The 21,320-nt window shown below is 44.9% G+C and overlaps 1 protein-coding gene across 1 annotated transcript in view; it reads right to left on the minus strand.

The window, feature by feature from the left end:
* PKD1 (polycystin 1, transient receptor potential channel interacting) overlaps window positions 1-21,320 on the minus strand; it is a 1,742,473-nt gene that overhangs the window by 1,225,573 nt on the left and 495,580 nt on the right. Inside the window, exons 12-13 of the mRNA XM_069647332.1 lie at window positions 14,360-14,491; window positions 4,075-4,250 (exon numbers count right to left, since the gene is read on the minus strand). Coding sequence (XP_069503433.1) covers window positions 4,075-4,250; window positions 14,360-14,491 — 308 coding nt within the window. The remainder of the gene's footprint in view (window positions 1-4,074; window positions 4,251-14,359; window positions 14,492-21,320) is intronic.

Raw genomic sequence — 21,320 nt, forward strand, 5'->3', positions numbered from 1 at the left:
TTTGCTTCTGTGGTCCCCATTCCCATAGAGTCCTATAGGTATTTCCTATAGGACTCTATGGGAATGGGGACTTGACATTTGCTGGTGCCTGACTATCCGGACCGCCGGGGTTGTAATCCCCCGATGTAACCGGGAAGTCAAGCGCCGGTAAATCATTACGGGTCCGGCGGCACCCTGCCAGTAGCACCGGCACGGTTACTTCCGAACTCAGAATGTGGCCCAAAGACATACGAGAGAGTGAGCGGGTGGTAGAGGGAAGAGAAGGGAGAGATAGAAAGAGAGAGAAATAGTGACAGAGAGAGAGAGAAAGAGGAAGAGGGGAGAGAAAGAAAGACAAAAATAGTAACATAGGGAGAGCGAGAAGAGGAAAGAAAGACAGAGAGAGAGTGAAAGAAATAGTAACATTGATAGAGAGGAAGAGGAGAGAAAAAGAAATACAAAACGAAAGAGCGACAGAAATAGTAACAGGGAGACAGAGGAAGAAGGGAAGAAATAGAAAGACAGAAAAAGAGAGACAGAAATAGTAACATGTGGAGATGGGGAAAGGCAGAAAGGGAGAGAAATAGTAACATAGGGAGAGAGAGGACTATGGGAGAGAAAGAAAGACAGAAAGAGAAGGAGAGACAGAAATAGTAACAGGGATGGAGAGACAGAGAGAAGAAGGGAAGTGATAGAAAGACAAAAAGAGAGAGACAGAAATAGTAATATAGAGAGCGCGAAAGAGAGCAAGAGGGGCAAGAAAGAAAGCCAGAAAGAGAGTGAGAGAGAGACAGAGAGAGTTCTTCTTCGTCACAGTACTTACTCTCTGAGGCTTGCGTCTTCATGACCAGGACGGTTTGTCTATTTCCTTTTCATTGTCCTTGCTTCACTCCCTTGATCATCTCATGCGATCCCCTTTCCCCGCTCCATGCCATACATTAGTAGTCCCGCCCCCTGAACGCAGCTTCAAAGTTACATTCAGCCCTCTGCGACAACCAGTTATGCACCCCTGCGTGTAGTTGGACCAACCAGTGTCTGGGGTTTCTGGAGACCTTGTGTACATATATCAGTGCTTTATCCCATTCTTCCTCTGTTTTGATCGTGCCAATATGAAATTCCCAGAGAGCATTCACTTTCAGTTCCCCTTCCCCGAACCCCGATAACAAGGTCCTATATAAACCTGAAACATATCTCCCACCCTCCGACAGCTCATACATTAACTCAAGCACTTCATCAGCTGCAGGTTCCTTCAGTAGGTCGTGCCATCAGGATTCTGCTGTTTGCACTAGCATCATATAGCCCAAGAATTGGCCTGGGTGTAGGCCATCTTCAAATACCATCTCCGTAAATGGTAATACTGATCCATTCATGAACATATCACCTCCCATGGCTACTCCCCTATCCTCCCAGAATCTGACCCGGATCTCCCTTCGCAGAGCGATCTCCCCTATATACTTGTTTCTGCGTAAAGAATGAATTACATCGTTTGGCTATCGCCCCAGATTTAGGATCCGGCATTGATCCAGTTTACAATCAGTGTAGCTGGCAATAATGATGTAGCCCAGTTCGTCTCGGCAGGGGAAGGGTAAATAGCACTTTCAGGGGAATTGAGTTCTTGTCCGTGTGTAGCCCAAGCATGCACCCCTTGGCGTTAGTGCCACCAGGTCCCACTCTAGCCCCATGAGGAAAAATGTACAAACCTACCTGTCCTCCCAAAGATATGTAGAGCCTTGTCCGTGGAACACATCTCTCTCCACCAAGTCGGTTCCAGCCTTATATTTGGTCCACACAAGCCAGGCCTGTGCCATGTCACAGCAGGAACCCTGTGGCAGTTGTTGTGGTACTCAGGCCCAGGCACAGCTTTATGGAGATTCCGGGAAATCCGCAATATCTCCACTTCCTGTAATCCGGCAGATCTTCCAGTCCAGCCGTGTGCTGCCTTCAAGTTTTCTGGTTTCCTTATGTGTCAGCGTATTCCCACCTATACCAACACTCTCCCTTCTGGGCTGTGGTCCAGACGCAGGCACCAGCGGTTCGCTGATCTCTTTTTCCCGCTCTCTCTCTGATCCAATCACAGGGCTAATCTGCCGTCCATGCTGTGTGCTGATACCTTGGGGCCATTAGGCCAGTGCCCTGTATTCAGGTCACAACTGTTTCTATCAGAATTTGCACCTCCGTACCACTGATCACTCCATCCCTCATCAGCAGCCAGACGCTCCTGTATAGTCGGTCAGTCAGTGCAATCGCCAGGCCCTCTATCGTTTTCAGGACACTGCGACATGCCTGCGCACTCATCGTGACACTTTACACTGCTGGACAGTCTGAGCGGATCTCAGAGAAAATCAGTGTCCCACACTTTTGGCTTCTCCCAAATAGAGGTGCAGGGTCTTCTTTGACCCACGTAGGCACCCCAATCTTCTGAGGGTCTCAAATCATTCCCAGTCTCGAGCTAACTATCACAATGTCGGGATCATACGGAAGCTTGAGAGATTCACGTCCTCACAGCATTGTAACTGGCCACGCCCCCTTCTTCTTGTAAAGCTATACTTGCAATGTTACTAAATTGATTTATGCTAAATAAACATTATAAAAAATACAAATGTATGTGAAAATATGCATGTATTAGTGTATGTTTTTGATGACCAATCTGTGTGTATTGGTACCCGTGAACTAACGTTTGTATAGCTATGTAATGACCGAATGTTGTTTGCAAAGAAAGACTCTGTGTGATAACATATAATTGTCCGCCTAACTGAGCAAGGAGAGTCTGTGTACGCTCATGAGTGAGTGAAATCTGGCCACCCTTGAATCCTTTGTTGTTGATAGACATGCTTTCAGAAAAAAGGATACGATCCCACACACCTTCATGGTGACCAAGGTAAACATTGCCTGGAGTGTCTGCACTGATCATGTCCGGAAGTTGTGGGAGAATGAATTCCAGATAATAGGTTCTAAACAGCTGTCCCCGTGTGCACAGGAGCTAGTACCATGGATATGGCAGAGGTCACATCTGTCTCCTTTGGAGGGCCGTAAGTCTGATAAGAGATAATGTTAGGGCTCTTGGATTATTACTGGCTCTATACGCACATGGTGTAGAGCATCAGATAAGAGTGGTCCCCAATACGCCAATTCACTTTTTACGAATTGTTATAGTAATTATGGGACCATGAAGAGGATTTTTATAATTGTAAGAGCTCTTCTTAGTTATGTTTGATGCAGAAAGAGGAGGTTTAAAGTGAACACAAGTTTCTGTTTTATGTCAAACTCTGTATGACTAAATGTTCAAACAAATAAATAATTTTCATTATTAATTTGAATCTTACTGTCTGTTTAGGCTTCAACTAGCAGATCTGGTAACAAATAAACTCAGCTATCACATAGGTCAGGTTGGTGGGTGCAAAATCAGATGTGTCTGAGATGTGTTCTTGGCCCTTAGTAAACCAGTGTATTGGGTGTCAGCATGTATTGGCTTGCCTGGACTGTTCATACAAATGCTGATAAGCTTCAATCCTTAAACGCCTGCTTGTTAGACCTAGCATTCTTATTTTTGTGATAAGTGGGTTTTTCGTGTGTAGTGCCGAGAGTGCTGACCCTTATCTCCTCTGAAAGGTCAGCACCCTGGGCACTGTACCGGAAAAGGCCAATCCTTGGTGTAGCAAGCATCCATTCAACCAAGGATTGAAGGCCACTATCAATATTCATATAAAGAGTCCACCAAGCCAATACATAGTGACACCCTCAGATGAGTGAGACATTTACATACTCGGGATCACATACACATATATATAATGAAAAGAGGTCAACAACACTGGAGGAATCTATATCAGACTCACTTCAGCTAATTTGATTGCCTCAATTTCTATAGTTTTATTATGGGCATAAATGCCACCCTTTCTTAATTATGTATTATCTCAAAGTAAATTCTAACTGGAATGATACTAAAATAAAGTTGATTTAATACGATGTGTCTACTGTGAGAAATAAGAACTGCATGAGCCACTAACATGTTTTCTTTGAAGCTGGGTCTATAAATGGACAATTCCTCTTGCCCTTAAGAACCCTAACATTACCAGTCAGAAAACTAACAATTCTCACCGAAAGGATGCTTCCACAGCAGAGTCAATGTGTACACTGGCCGTCAAGTCGATCGATAAGCCCTGAATTGCGATGGCTGGGACTCCAAATACTGCCAAGTCTTTCATCTTGTTCATCTTCTCCACTGTGACATTGTAGCTCACAGAGACATTGCTGATGTGGTTGGATGCAGTAAGCTGGAAAAACAAACAATGCTCTTCATCAATCAATTTTAGCCCACATTTTCCATATTTATAGGTTTTTTGAAAAAGGGTGTTCTGACCAAAAATGCATGGAGAGACAGATGGCAATATTAAAACATCAAATTCAGCCTGCCAAACCATTACAGAAAGGGAAAGACCATATGCAAATCAGGCTTGGTCCCACCCCACATGTCTTTATGCCACATCATCACCTTACCCCAAACTCACTTGTCTAATCTTACTAAATCTTAGTAACCGACTTGCAAAATCTCTTCAGCCTCTTTTTCTCAACGTTGTGTCCTTCCCTTTGTATGGACCTCTTCTCGATTTTGCCAAAAAAAGCAAGCTTGCTGTGAAGGGTGTTAGTTCAAATAGAACATGAAAAATAGTTATGGATTATGAACCCAGATTGCAAACACACGTTTTTCTTCTCTGCAACATGATTTTGGGTTCATCTTGTACAACATTATCAAAATGAGCACTAAGCAAGTGGTCGTAAGTTGCACTCTTCTGTCATTCCCTAGGCAGATGTCTTTACTTTAAGAACACTCTAAAATCTCACTAGCCTATCCTAAAACTTTCCAATCAATGTGTGTTCTTATACAGCGTTCAATGCAAAATTCCTCCTACTTGTAAGCACTGTAATAACAGGTGTTATTAGCAATCAATGTAATATTACTAAATACATCTCTCTTAGAATGATAAACAGCTGCGGTGGCCTCGGCCTGGGATTCAAATTTGGGATGTGGAGGCTTTGCCCATGTCTGAGACGAGCACTTTTTTCAGTTGTATTTATTGAATTTGCATATTATGAATTTAACTTCCATCCAACATACATATTGAGATTGCAATACCATATAACTAAGAAACTGCCATCACATACAGAAATGACTTATGAGAAAAACAAAACAAAATCTTGAGCAATTAAACTAGTATGTAACAGCTTGCATATAACAGAATGAACAACAGCTGTTCAGGAACAACCAAAGCAACACCACTCCTGGTAAGAAGCATGAAAGGATGCATCCTTCACATACCCTCGTGCCACAATATAGCGTATCCCAACATAAACACGGCCTTCATGTAAAGGCGGTATGTGTCAGGAGAAAAGACTAGTGCATTAAGCAATATGTGCCATTACACTGAAACAGCCACAGAACATTCATCTCTACTCCAGCGACATTATACCTTCTGCTCTATGATGCACCAGCCTCTTACCTATCAAAGGCATGTGGCATGTGATGGAAATGAAACGACAAACCAGCTCTTGGCTCGCAACCGCTTCACCATAGCGTAACCCTGCAAGATGAAACAGCAAACTCCTTAATCTCCCCTTCTTTAGGAATGAGGCCTAGCACGCATACCTCAGGGCATAACAACTGTTTACTTCCACTGACCCTTTCCAGGGGCATCGACCAAGTTCTCCAAAAAACAGCAATGCTTGGCCACAGCCAAATCAAATGGTAGAAAGAGGCCTCTTCACTCATGAAGTTTGGACACATGCTTGGAAAGTTGTTATCTAGTTTTAAGCAGAGGTGTGAGAGGTTCTGTGTAAAATGTTAGGTGGGTCCTTGGATAAGTTTGAAATTACTCTGCAAAGGCTCTGCTAGTATCGCCAGCCATTTCCCCTTGTAATTTAGCGGTGACATTACAGCATCTCCCTACATCACAGATCTGAGTCGTGACACCGCTCTCATTTGCGTACCGAAAAATATGAGTAACTGAGTAGAAGCTTTATGTTTGGAAGGGAGTGAATTTGGTGACTTGCAGAAAATAAATGACCTCTTGGGATCTGAGAACCGGCTTTTTTTTCTCAATTTGTCAGGAACCCTTCCAGACCAAATAAGTCACCTGCTTCTATACAGTCCCATCTTCGGTAAGGGCCTATATCAACCTCCTTTGCAGCTGTAGCCAAATGCAATTGGTTCTATAAGGGACACATTACAACACATGGACACATGCCTACTCTAACCAAAAACCCTAGCCTGCACCTGCCTGCCCATTGAAAGTAAGTACCCAGGAGAACAGCAATGCTGCTTAGACCCTCCAAGTAAAAAATCACAGTCCAGAGGTGAAATATTATGGGCCAGTATTAAAAGCTCTGGTGTGACATTGCGCCACACACTGAAGCTTGGAAATCCAGTAATAAGATTCAAAATCAAGCACACCAATGCCCCCTGCTCGAAAGAATGTTTCCGTGTTTTAGAGACACTGCTGGGCACACAACAATCTAATCAAGAGCCATCAATCTCTTTAAGAGTAGAGGTCGAATGACAACGGACACACCGGCAAAGACATAGCCTCAACACCCCTGTCATTTTGGATATTGCCATAGGCTCGAACATGCAAAGAGTAGTTTAAATAAAAAATCAACTGAGTAAGATCATTCTGAAATGGCAAAACAACTTTTGTGTTTGAAATGATGTGAACCCATGATACATTTAGATCACAAGGTACTGAGCAAGGTACTGAGTGGGAGCATAGGAGGGGCTTTCTGGGGAAAGTCTGCTAATCTCTCCAGAGGAAAAAGACGGAATGTGTCCCAGATAATCCACAACTCAGAGCAAACCTTCTACTATCTCCAACATATCAGCAGTAGAGCAACTAGGTTCACTAAGAAAGTAAAAGTAAATCATATGCGTAATATGGCCCTGCATGCTTTAGCCCAGAGACAGTTAACCCCTTCTCCAACAATCCTTCCCTCAAGGCATTTTCTAGTGGCACTATAACCAGCATAAACATATGGGAGGGAGGCAAACACTTTGTCTGATGCCCCTCATTGTCTACCAGTTTTCAGATATTAACTTGCCATCCTTGCTAATCTTAGGTGTAAAACAACTTCATCATGTTTTGGAACACTGGGACAACATTCATGGCTTTAGGGTATAAAACAAGAAGGACCAACAGATGGAATTAAAATCTTTTTCAGCGCCTAACACTACTGCTTAACTCCCAGGACACCCTCAAACTCTGATTATGTGCATTACTCTCCTACGTTGCCCAAACTGGTGTGGGTCGACACAAATACTTCCTGATACAGCTTTTTTTCAACTGAGGCAAAATAATCTGACTCAAGATTTTGGAGCCACATTAAGAAGTGATAGGGGTCTGTACGAGTATAGGGGCAGAGACGGCTCTGGGAACATGTGGGTTCAAACATTCTTCAATTACAGGTTCCTATAGTGACGGAGAATCAGCTTAGGAGCCAACAGGTCAAACATTTAACATAAACCTCCACCACAAGTCTATCTGGGCCAGTAGCCTTGCCCCTGCTCAGACTGTTGAGCTCTCACTCTATTCTCATATTCTGTTAAGAAAGTCTCCCCGTGTGATAATCTAACCCAAGTTTCAGTATCAATGGTTTCTGGCATCCGTTTATCAGCGACTTTGGGGGACTCTACTATAGAAAGCTTGCGTTAATCTGCCCCTGGCCAAAGACCGCATTACCTTTAAGGAAGTACTTGTATGTCCACCACCATGCTTCTTATTTAACCAGGCCAAAATACTACCAGATGTATCACCAAATTTGTTTTGTGTAGCCACCTGTAAACCTCCAACTGCTGTAATGATTCCATTGCCACCACTTGTTGCAGTCACACTTCAGGTATCTGCTTACGTTGTCCTTCAGTTAGGAGAGATTTACTGCCTATATTTTGAATAATGGACACCAACTTTTGTAATTGAGAATGTAAAGTTTGCCTCATTCCTTATCTTCTTGCTATGAAAGTGTCCCTCATGACAACCTTAAATGGCTCCGGGGGGTGTGGCCGAGCAGCCATGGAATAGGTCATGACCCAGAGGGGCTCCTACAGATTCTACATGATCCTTCCCTGCATGCATGCAAAAACCGATGCATTTTGGACAAAAAACGACACAACTGCTGTTGGAACGTATGCGGATCGTGAAGAGGTTACTGGCGTGAAGGACTTTGCAGTGAATGTAGAGATACTGGAAAGTATAAGCAAGATTGTGTCCGTGCCAGAACAAAGGAAGTGCTTGGAGTGCCGTAGCCGAAACTGAGGAGACTGTGTCGCGCGGGGCTTGAGGCTGGTCCATGACACTGCAGAAGGGAGATAACGTGGAGTAGACATTCTCCCAGCGAGCTGCAGTGGTTGCAGCCGGCGGAAAACACTGACATATAAGCAAGTCGCAGCCCATGGGGGGTGCACGCAAGGAACCGGAGCAAAGTCCCATCCTGAGAGGTGACATTGTCCAGCTGCAACCTGTGGCGGCTCGGAGGCCAGCCCAGCGGCCCGGTCCCGCCTGGATGTGAGAGGCATAGGCGGAGAGAAAGGGTGTAATGCAGGGCAGTGCGGCGAGGGACGAATAGATAAAAAGGCTCACACAGAACTGAAAAAAACATTACTGGTGTACGCCGTGACAGTGGCGCACCAGCTGTAGAAAGTAGCTTGGAAGCGCACAAATTAGAAAATCTGCCCTAGTAATGCGAACCGGGGCTGGACGCGCCCGCTACATTTACAGTGCAACAACTTCTACTCCAAACTGGAAGAAACCCATGCCCTAAGTAAGATTGGAACTTTTGCTTTCCCGAGCACACGCAGAAGGAGATAATGCTCGGATACAAAGTAGCAGAGGAATAAAAACAGAGCCCCTGACGGTATTGCAGCTGACGAAAGCATGAACAGGGAGGTGGATGTTTGTTAGGGGCACTCGTTTCAGGCACCACACCGGGAGAAACGTGGGACCCACCGAGATACACTCATAATTGGAGTGTGAGGACGCAGCAAGGGCTGCAGAGGAGCGCCTGGGTTTAGCTGGGAAAGAGAAGAGCACATAGGAAAATAAAGGGCCACATGAAGCATATATGGCGTGATCAAGATAGCGTCAGGCCACTGATCAAACAAAGGGTTAAAGAAGAAGGCGAATTGGCACAGGCACATGAAGAGGCTGCACAGAATACCGCCCTGTGGACACCAGAAGCAACGACTCACACGGACAAGGAGGCCCCCCCCCCCGGAGAAATAAGAGGTGCGGGTCGAAATTGGACCTAGGAATCGCAGCTGGCGCATCTCGACCCAGGGGTGGGCAGAGGGCTGAGGATGCCAGGAACAAAATTGACCCAACAATACGCTCCCCGCCCCAGGCCAACATAGTGGACAGCCCCTAAAGGTCCCTAGCACCGGGCAAACTGGAACGTGTACATATATAAGATACTGGGCCCTGGCCCCCTCGGGCTGCAGCGCCTGGACATACCGTGATGTCATCTAAACCACCCAAGACAAAAGGGAAGCAATCCACATTGGAGGATTTTACAAAAACGCCACAAATAACAGAGGGAGCCAGGAACAAAGAAAGGAGCTCACAAATGGACACACCTTAGGCTTGTAGCGATCAGCAGATTCTAGAAGCTATTGCGGACTTGAAGGTGGCATGAGGAACGAAACAGGACGCAGCAATGACTACACTCAAAGAGTCGCTTGAATCCAAAATTGACGCAGTACAAGTGGATGTCAACTTATTAAGACAAGATGTGAGGGCAATAGCGGAACGCACAGGAGAATTAGAAAAAGAAGTGAAATCGAACACGGCCGCCTGCGTGGCACACGGTTCGGAGATTCACGCACTGCAACAACAAGTGAGCAACCTGGAAAACAGGGATGAGGAGGCCGAAGGACACGCACAAAGGAACAACATATGTATTGTGGGTCTGACGGAGGGAGCGGAAGGATCGAACCCCACTGACTATATCGAGACCATGTTGTTACAAGAAATAGAAGGAGGGGCAATCACCCAAGGATTTGCAGTGGAGGGAGCACATAAGGCCCTGGTAAGGTGACCCCCTCCGGCAGCCCCCCGCCCTCCCCCAGGCCGATCATCGCCAAGATACTAAGTTACAGAGACAGAGAAAGAATCCTGGAATACTTTTGCAAAGGAGGGACAATACAAAGAGCATCAGCGTCCATCACAGCAAATCCGTACTACACACTCCAGGTACAAAGGCGACGACTAAATTTGGGACGGTGAAGAGGAGATTGCATGATGCAAGCTACAAGTACATGTTGATGTACCCAGCGAAGCTTAAGGTGTTCCACAGGAACAGAGCTCCTGAAGATGCGATGGAGTGGCTGGACACACAGAATTGTTTGGCGGGAACAGCTGAGCAGAAAGAGAGTGGCACGGAGATGGAAGGCATTGGTTCCGGAGGCAGAGGTGCTGTATATATTGTGACTTTGGGACTTGATTATAGACCTGTGATGCAGGATAAGGGCGAGCAGACCATGATGTAACATAGAAGCAGGAGGTACAGGAAGCTCACACTTATACCCCATTAGATAGATTAGTTGGGTCACCGGTAGTTCGGTAACCCCCTGCTGGACTCCTAGCACGGGCGTAGCCAATTGTGGGATGGCCCGAGATCCAGGGATGGAGCTGGGCAACAGTTGAGGTTGGGAAGGGTGGGGGGAGGTAGGGCAGTTGGGGGATTTGCAGTGTTATGTGTTAGGGAACGAGCTTACACACATGCGTCTGTGCTTAAAGCAGATGGAGGGGAGAGACAATGGAGGGGACAGGTATGGTCGAAATATGGGGGACCTTAAGATAGTTACCTGGAATGTCAGGGGCCTCAACAGTTACCTGAAGAGGAACAATATTATGATGTACTTAAGGAGGCAGAAAATAGATATAGCCTTAATACAGGAAACACACCTCACAAAAGGTTATTTAAAAAAAATAAACTTAAATGTCTCCCATTCCAAAGTTCTAGAATTTGGCGTCCTTTTATTCAGCATGAAGTTGCACATTATTTTTTTATTTTTTTTATTTGTATTAATCTGTTTAGTTTTTTCTTTTGTTATGCTCCCATGGAAAGGTAGAAGCCCAAAACCCCTACGCAGAGTCTCCATTGGGAAATGGCTGCCATGAACACTCTCATTGATTCCAATATCTTGGTATGGAATGGTCTGAAATGACTATGGCCATGTAGCTTGGCTCCAGGATATAAGAAAATGGGGACTGCTGACAAATATATAATCAATTCATGTGTGGGTCAAATGAGGGCAGGAGAAAGAGTAGCTAGATTGAGCAGGGTGCTGCTGTCTCCACTTCACACGTCTTCCACTCCCAACTGAGGCACAGATCTCTTCAGTGCATTTTCACATTTGTGTCTTTTACCCACAGCCAGTTTTGACATGCCTAACAAACCATACAGTGAGCAAATGAATTCACTGCCCCATAATAATACAGTTCCCAGGTACTGAACACCAACATTTAAAAAAAGGAGTCATCTGGAACATTTGGGGCATAGATATTTAAAATGCATAGTGGCTACCCACCAAGCACAGACAGCAATAGTACAAATCATCCATTTGGGTCCCTCTCCACTGCCGATACTTCCTATGGAATGGAACTCCCCTTGTTACCCAACTCAAGGAAATTCTTGCATTATTAAACAAGGGACCTTGAACTCTCCCACCCAACTTCCTCTCGAGGTGAGAGATTTCATTAGACAGCATATGTATTTCTTGTAATAGGGCCATCTGGATTTTTTTACCTGCGTAAAGGTGAACCAATTCTGTATTGCTTTATGTAGTTAATCAGGTAGTCCTAATACTTTCATCCTTATGTTGCTGTAACATGATGTCAGAAATGAGAAACCAAAACCCAAACCGTGCCCTCCCTCGAGCACTACAGTCCAAATGAATAATTCTCATGCCCACATACCAGAGACTTATCCAGGTGAGCATGCTTCGAGACCCACTGTGGCCAGCATATTACTTACCAGAAGAAAACTGTTTATAGAAACTTTGCACATACTAGGTCACACCAATGGCACACTGCTTAGATACAGCTGACACACATGATCTGTACACTAATGATCTGAAAACAATGGTACCCCAATACAGAACCAGACACTTCAGTTAAATTACCCTTGGCGTAGATCTGCTTTTTGACATATTAATGCCCTCCCCACCCAAAGGAACAATGTATCATAAAAGGGATGGACAACACAAACATCTCAGAGTAAATTTTGGATTGTGGTATTGTCATCTATGACATGCACCCTCAATTCTCCCACGTCTGCAGACTGTTCCTCAATACCCTCATCTGGCGGGCCACTCTATTTAGAGACATTTTTCTTCAAATCTTGTGTCTTGCTAACAGATCACCTATGTGTGGATGCCCGTGCAAAACTGGATTTGTTCAGCATATTATTCCCCTACCCCACTGTTCCCGTCAGTCAATGCTTAGCACCCAGGCCTTGCACTACAGGCAGTTCTCCACATCGATCTTATGTCGAGAATTTAAGTCTTGGAATTGTATATCACTTTCAACTCTGAGAGGAACAGAAGAATACATCACATATTGCACTACTGCATGGATCATTTCCTAATGTAATCAGAGTTCAGAGCCCTTTCAGCATATCAGGGTATAGTAAGAATAAACAAATAATTTAGCTGCCCCACAATTTAAGTGGCCCTTGCTTCTTGTGTGATACAGGATGAATTTGCAGTCAGCATAATTGAGAACTTTAGCTTAGATCTCGCGGAAGCTGCTTTTCTAATGCCCTTTGTGCGCTTTCCACGACAAAGCAAGAGGAGAGATCGGGTAAACCAGTTTCATTGCTGAGTAGTTCTCGCTATAGGTTGTGTGCCTATTCTTAGATAGTGGACACACATTTAAGTATGGGGGTAAGGAATGGCCCAATCAAATACCGTGTGTTATGTGAAAGTACTTATTTGAGCTTATATAGATTTATATGTGTAACATAATAAATGTATACATTTTTCTGTATACCAGTGCAATGTATTGTTCTATGGATAAGTGTATCAACTACATGTGCCTTTGTGTCAGCCTGCCACCCCTTCCTGATAGTTAAGCATGGTCGCTTTGCCATCTTTCCTGGTTTTAAGAGAGGCTTGGCAGAGTGCTTTTGCCCCACCCTAGGGGTAGTGGATGCAAAGCCCTCAGCAAGTGGTTGTGCAAAAACTGGCTTAGCACCATAGAAGTACTAAGAGCTTCTTTCATAAATACAGAAATCATTGCAAGTGAACTCATACAAACACCTCACAAGTGTGGATGTCCAAGAGTCTGTGAACTCTGTACACCTCTCCATGCCACCATCTTCTAGACAAATAGCATTGATGACATCACACACTGGAAGGGGTCACAACACCAGACACTCTTGGGAAAAATCAAGAGAAGGATAAAACAAGAACAGGATGAGGCCTGGCGTTCTCCCCACTTCCCCAACATTTAGCTCTATTGTGGATTGTCAGGCTATCATGATGTTTCTTATTTGTTAATCAAAACAGCTTTCAAGTAGTCAGAATGTTAATGATGATGTCAAGTCAATGGAGCGCAGCCACAAAGGTTACTGTAACCGTGTGTAAACATGAGTGAAGTTGAAATGGGCACTAGTGGCCAACAGCAGGAATATGTTTAATCTTCATAAGTAGTAGGCATGGGCCAAACCATTACATGTAGCAGGTATATGGTGTGTCACTGGGAGTTGGAGAAATAAGGGTAACCTAGGATACGTATCTGGAGCCACAGGAGTTCACTGAACTCATACATCTCAGAATTAAATAGTGTATCCAGTGGCCACAGAAGTGAGTGCATGCCCATGCACTGCTGCAACATGTTAAAATGCAGGGCATAGAAGGAATGAGGTGCAAGTTTGAGAGTCAAATATTTCAAGAGGGCCTTCGAGATCTGCAAGAATAGGGACCATTTTGAATGGTGGAGATCAGGTATGGCACTGGGAGTTGACGGACCAAGCAATGTCAGCATTTGGAACAAAATGTACTTCCAGGAGCCATGGACATGGGGAGTGTCCCTCAGGATGGCAGACATGGTATGTTTTTTTAGGAGCTGCAGTTTTTGGGTGCACCGCCACAGGCTGGAGAAATGCAGAATGTACATAGGGACAAAATATGTGCCCTGGGAAAGGGGATGCACTCACAGGAATTACAGCGATGAGAAGTCCCATTCAAAGTCCATGAGGGGACCCCAAAGCCAGAGGAATGTGGTGCTGCCCATAGGAGACACAACACGTGAGCATGCCCATAACAGACATAAAACATGGATGCACCTCTTGGGACAGCAGATATGGGATTCTCAACCCCTGAACCAAAGCCACTCACCGTAAGTTTATAGACAGCTGCACTCTGATATATGACATTGAAGACGATGTTGTAGTAGGTGAAAGATGGCTTGTCATCCACTGTCCACTTGAATGCGGCATCTGATCCAGCCTCCAAAATGGCCTGGTAACTCTGAAAAAATGTATTAGCAGCAGAAGTTATTACTCAACCAGACACACTACCACCCCAAATGTGATATGGGAAACGTTAATACACAAATGAATACAAAAGATGCTATGTATGTCACACATAGACTACATACTAAAAACTCGGGTGCTGCAGAAAATATATTAACATTTTATTTCCCCAACCATTTTCTTAATACTTACACCCTCATTCCCACGAGTACAGTATTATCACACGCAGTAATAAATAATTCATGCATGTGGAGCACCACACAAGTGGGAACACATGCATGCAGATTCAATTGAGGATTCTCAGCGGAATAATTGTAAAAATGAGGATTATGACTAGATTTTCTTTGTTACCTTCAACTAGAAGCAGTTCAATACAAGTTAGAAGAATGATAAACATTGTAGCAGTTTACTGAAATGCAACATGGGATAACGTGGGATAACTGTTGGTCCTGCAATTGCAATTTCTTGCCATTGGGTTTTGAATTCATTTGGGTATTGACACTCAACTGTGTGCATAATACTTCAGCAACGTCTGGTTACTAAAGGCGCTAATATACAGACTGCATTACATGCAGCATTGGCTTAGCTGTTTTCGGGCTCACTGCGCATCCAAGGAGCGTCCCCTAGGTTCCAGGAATGCCTTGTCTCTTCAGTCTACCACAGGCAATACTCTATTTTTTTACGGACATACTTGCCAATTTCCACAGCAGATAATACCAAAACAGTCATTTTTTGTCTTGATTTTCAATACAATTGAAGTGTAGCTTAACGACTGGTCTGTTGAATTCCAGTTTTGAATGCAGCCCAAGAGTGACCAGTGGGAGCTGATATGGGTGGGAAGCGGCACAAAGTAAGGAAACGGTTGGCTCAATTTATGTTGATATTGGCAAAGAGAAGGGTGACCATTGCCTTGAAGAAGCCTCATGGATCGTCCTTGGCGCAATGGATGCAGGACATCCGTAGGTGGGGATGGCAGAGTTGGACATTCTGCAACAAACCGGGATCCAGAGTTGGAGGACGGGGTGGAGGTAGATTGGAGCCAGATGTTGAATGAACTGCACTCCACAACAGACTTGAAACCTCCTTGAGTGGTTCGGTTGATGTTCCAATGTTTAGGAAGGGAAAAGTGGTCAGGGGGGATGTATAGGGGAGTACAGTCGATTACCGCAACTTTGTTGAAAGGCACTGTTGGTCTGGCATGTTGGATGTGTATTGCTATTGGACTTCTAATGTTCTTTCCTTGGTTTCATGAGCAGATATGTAACTGCCAATGTTGTACTGTGAATTCTATGCACATGAAAAAGCTGAATAAACAGATGTTTTTAAAAAAGGTGTAGCTTAAATCACGGTAGGTTGTTAGCACTCAGATTCTTCTGACTTTCAACAAACTTATTTCATCAAACTGCACATATGCCTGGTTTTACTAGAACTTTTAACACATGATTTTGTGCTAATGGTAAGTCTCACGCAAAACAAAAGAGGCGATGTCTGGCAGGTTTAGCATTAATCTTAACGTCTGGCATTGCTCTGGGCAGCCCTGCAGACCATCGATCTTCGCCTCCACCTTTCTTGGTCAACCCGCTCAATCTTCTATTTTCAAAATAATCTTAATATGATGCAGCATGATACTGTATGATGCTACAGTTAACCTGCTTCCTTTAGGCACTTCTAGTTTGGAAGGCACTTCTGGTACATATTGTCCTCATCATGTAAGAGTTATGGTGGGCATGGAGATCCTACATGACAAACCTATTTTCTGCTCCTATTACTCTAGTAGCGCAACCAATGAAGGAGGCCCTACTCTCATGCTATCCTCTCATGCAGATGATGTCGTCTTTGGTAAGTGTCAGAAGTCACCAGAGTCGTATGCCCCAAAACCTCATGGCATTGACTTTGTTAGGACCAATGTCCTCAAGTGAGCTTCTCACAGCTTATCCAGTTCATGCAAGCTGGATCCATATGTTGGGAACACTGCTTGAGCGCTCAAGACATCTGAGTAGCTCCTCTGCACCCTCCTGCAGCATCTTGTAGCTCCTCAGTCTTCCCTGCTACTGGCAGGACTCAAGATGGCAGCACCCACATGAGGAAGGAATTTGGAAGTGCTCTTGGCGCATGCACGCTCTGCGGTGTCAACAGCACAGACACAGAACATCAGCCTCTACAAAAGAGACTTGGATAACAGTTGAAGTCAAGTCCACAACTGTTATCCAGGTTCCTGACCTTGTGCCATTTCTGCTCCCTAGTGATGCTTATTGTACACACCCAGAAGTCAAAGATATCTTGGTTTAAGAACAATTCTTTAACTCACTATCTCCATCACCCATTTGGCCTGTACACCAACTAGATCAACCTTCTGCTCTATAGACAGTGACTAAACATAGAGCTCACCAGTCCCTGCCCTCCCCCGAAGTTCCACAGAAAAGAAGGAACACTGCAATATTGAAAGGGGATACAGGACAAGAAAACTCTCCATTCAGACTCTGCCAGAAGCCTTGTCAAAGGGTTCCATTCGCCAGAACCCCCTGTGCCGCCTTATGGGAGGAATGGCTGCATGGTGACATTGTCACATGGAACCATCAAGTCTTGGACTTGTGAGAAACAAGGCAATATCGAGTTGCCTGGTGTGAGGAACCTGAGGGCGTCCTCACTTCTTTTCCTCACATAACCTTCTCTCGGTGGCGAGGGAAAAGCCATCGCTTTTGGATCCTGACCATGAGGTTGGATATGTGAGGGAGAATCACCTGGGTGGAGGGAACTTGGGGAGTGGGGAGAGGATGTCCTTAGGTGAGACACGGTATCCCCCATTTCCTTGTCATAATGAACCCTCCATCCCACAAGCCTTCATAGGTTATTGTCAGCCCTTTCCCTGTCTTTTCACTAAAACATTCCCCAAGAATCAACATTACCATACTGGGACAAGGAAGAGACCAACTAGAACAGCATATCCTCATTCTAATAATGTACACACATACAGACCCCAATTGGGCACTGAGATGAGGAAGAGACCAACTAGAGCAACACATCATCATTCTATTAATGTACACATATATATGCCTCAAATGGGTATTGAGACGAGGAGGAAGACAGCAAGAGTAAGACAGGACTACCACTTCAACAGTGAGCGTCTAGTCCTTGTTTGTCCAATCAGGATGACAGGAACTTTAAAAGGCGTGAGCCTCGTAGAAATGGAGACCGAGTCGGAGTAGCTGAAGCAAACTGGGAGAGCCAGAGCCGCAATCAGTGGCATGTGTTGAGGCAAGAGGATTGCAAGAGTCACCGAAGAATGCAGAGCTGGGGCAGAGGAAGAAGGACACAGAGCAAGACGGAGATCGAGGCTGAACTGCTGGAGTGAAGAAAACGAGGGACCAAGGACCCGTGAGGAAGTCTCTGTCACATTGACAGCCTGCCGATGGGAAAAGCAAAGCCGTTGAACGCCAGCACACCAAGAAGGCGAGCTGCCACGGGGAGAAGTAGAACCGTGGCAGGCAGAGACTTGCCGAACTGCCGTACACAGACACCGGTGAGTCTGTCTGGAAAAGGGGGCCCAGGCACGGCGAGGGGGTGGTTAAGCCTGTATGAATTGTTAAGTACTTTTGAATATCAAACAAACCAATTACAAGTACTTTTGAATGCTGAATGAGATGAGAATCATAATAAGTACTTTTGAAAACCGAACAAAGCAATTACAAATATTTTTGAAAACCGAACAGAGTGAAATCAAGATTTGAGCACTCATCAATATTGAATAGAGTGAAAGAAAGGTGGTGAATTTGGCTGATACCATGAATTGTATTATCTGAGAATATAAGCATTGGCTAAAGCCAATAGAATTGAACTGTATGAGAAAATGATTATCAACAACAACCAAAAGAGTTCAAGGAACTGCATGTTATTAGGAAACCTGCATTGGCAAGCGCCAGAGGAATATAAGAAAGTATAACAAGAGCATGGTGGCCAACAAAGCCACCATACAGTGTCAAGAGAGTGTGACACAGGTGAATAAAGCATGCATCACTGTCAAATGGAAGCAGTGGCACATTGTTGATGGAAAGCAGTTAAGAAGGAGTATTGGTTGTGTGACCTGTAATGGGTGGACCGTGTGGTTCGACAACTGCACCTAGACCGAGGGCCCTGTATGGAAAAGCCACTAAAGGTCTCCATAAAGAAGCTTGTTTTTTTCAACAATCTCTTATGTGATTCTGAAGTCATGAAACAGAACTGCCTATTTGAATTTAATGAAACGTGCCAATATTCAAAGAGCCAGGAAGTGTCTCAAGAAACTGTCTTATTTTCTTTTGTTGAAAAGCTGGAAGTTTTGAACTCTTAGGGAAGGGAACCCTGATGCCTTCTGAACTGTTTCTCTGGCTTGAGGCCTGGTCGGGGGACGTCGGGGAACAGAGAGCGTGTTGGTGTCGGTTCAGGACGACATGACCAGGCTGGTAGATGCTGGTGGCCTTGGTGCCCTGATTCTTTTAGACCTCTCTGCGGCCTTTGATACCGTTGACCAGCCCATCTTGCTCGCCCCCCTGGCCCAGGTGGGAATATCTGGCCAGGTTCTTGCCTGGTTCACCTCGTTCCTGTCCGACAGAACCCAGACTATTTCACTTCCTCCCTTTCTTGCTGCTCTTTTCGCTCTTACTTGTGGTGTCCCTCAGGTATCCGCCCTTGTCTCCTATCCTATTTAATATCTATATCTGACCCCTTGTGTGTTTCATCGGCTCCGTTGGCATCAGATGTTATTCATATGCCGACAACACTCACATCCTTAGCTGGCTGGATCACAATCAGACTGAGATGTTGTTGTGCTTGAATCAGTGCCTGACAGCCGTAGGGGCATGGATGAGCCACAACTGGCTTAAGTTGAATGGAGACAAGACGGAAGTGCTGGTGGTTGATTCTCCCCCTGATCCCTCACTTTGGGTGTCTTCTTTTTGGCCCTTGTCTTTGGGCCCTCTTCCAGTTCCATCTGCCAAAGTCAAGAACATTGGTGTAGTTATTTCATCCTCACTTTCAATGGAGGCTCAAGTGGCGGCAGTCAGCCCTAGTGCTCAGTCGTTTAGACTACTGCAACTCGCTTTATCTGGCGCAGCCCAAAGCGCTAATTCAGAGGTTGCAGTGTCTTCAGAACATGGCGGCCAGGGTAGCAACAGGCTCCCCCTATGAGGCCCATATTTCACCACTGTTGCGGTCCAGCGCATTATTTTTAAGTCCCTCTGCCTGGTACACCGTGCGCTCCACGACCAAGGGGCTGAATATCTTTGTACCAAGTTTACACGTTACTACCTGACACAGCAGTTACGTTCCGCTACTGCTGGTCTTCTGGTTGTCCCTGTGTTTTTCTGTTTTAGGATCGGAGGTAGAGCCTTCTCAGTCACTGCTTCCCGACTGTGGAATGATCTCCCCCTGGCCTTGAAACAGTCCTTTAATCATCTAGCTTTTAGAAAATTGCTGAAGACCTATCTGTTTCAATAAATTCTGTTGCTGCTCTTTTTCTCTCAACTCTCCTTTCAAAGTGCCATGATACTTCGGTGACCGTGCGCTTAACAAGATACATTAACATAACATAACTTGGAGAAGGGTAAGTTGATTACAAGCCAAGAGCTGGAAGAAGCTCTGAATTTTATTTTGAAAACCTTTGATGCCGACATCCCTACACATTGTGTACAGTTAGTTGTGAGGGCAAGTATACGTTTTGGACACAGACAGACATTTGATTTGGAGTTCCTGACACAGACTATCCTTAGTTGTCTTTAGGTAGGGAAATCCCACCTTAGCATATGGCAAATTAGGCCATACTCCATCATACTTCCTTTTAAGTTAATAAAACATTTTGTGTACCAAACTTGAACCTGTTGTCTGTGATTCCTTCATAATGCCTTCACACTGGACACATCTGAAGAGGCAGCTATGGATACCAGCTACTATGTCCCTGCTGCAAACTTGGCCTGAACAGAAAACTGGTGTTTGGATCCTGAGGAAACAGAAGAGGTGGCAGTTGAAGGCCAGGGGATACTGGTACAAGTCGATGGAGGAAGATATTATGATGTGACACTCAATTTAGATGAACAGCACTTCTTGACTCAAGCTGTCATCAGACCGACCTAATATATCCAGATCCATCCATGTGCCGGGACTTCATTCTGATCACACGTCTATAGGGATCGAGAAACTACCCCAGTCCAGATCACAGTCTAGAGGAAAAATGCAGAAATATACACATAGAATGTTGATGGGAAAAGTAGGCCTCAATTTAGCAGAGAAAGACACTCCATCTTGAGAAATGTGTATTCAGGTTCAATGGAAATGAACAACTTGGCAACTGATAACTCATTTATCCACACATGGGACACTACTATACCAACAATATTATTATGTATTATTATATATCTTTATATATAAAGCTGATGTGTGTATGTTTGTCCGGCTACACAAATCCACACAGTTGAACCCACTGCTACCAGATTTTGCATGGATTCCTCATTTGTCTGGAGCGTGATTGTGGTCTATGTTTGGATGCAAAAAAATAACTCTGTAGAAACCCTCATTTACTGAGGTTTACCCCGATTCATCAATGTGTTCATAGAAGGACCAGTGCCGACACGAGGAACAAAACCTTCACACAGTCCTAGAACTCACGGTTTCTACATATTTGCACTGCAATGCACCACAACAAACTGCACCACGCCAGGGTGAGGCAACAGGTGGGGAGAGAGCACAGAAGGTCCCAGAATGCAGCAGCACACCAATTCTCGCCTGCTCCAACATCTGCAACGCGGTATGTCAGCCAGCCGCACGTGCCCATTCTCAGTGCAGTTTACTTCAGG

This window comes from Ambystoma mexicanum, chromosome 2q (genome assembly GCF_040938575.1).
Source record: "Ambystoma mexicanum isolate Mex_15411 chromosome 2q, UKY_AmexF1_1, whole genome shotgun sequence".
Classification (NCBI taxonomy): Eukaryota; Metazoa; Chordata; class Amphibia; order Caudata; family Ambystomatidae; genus Ambystoma; species Ambystoma mexicanum.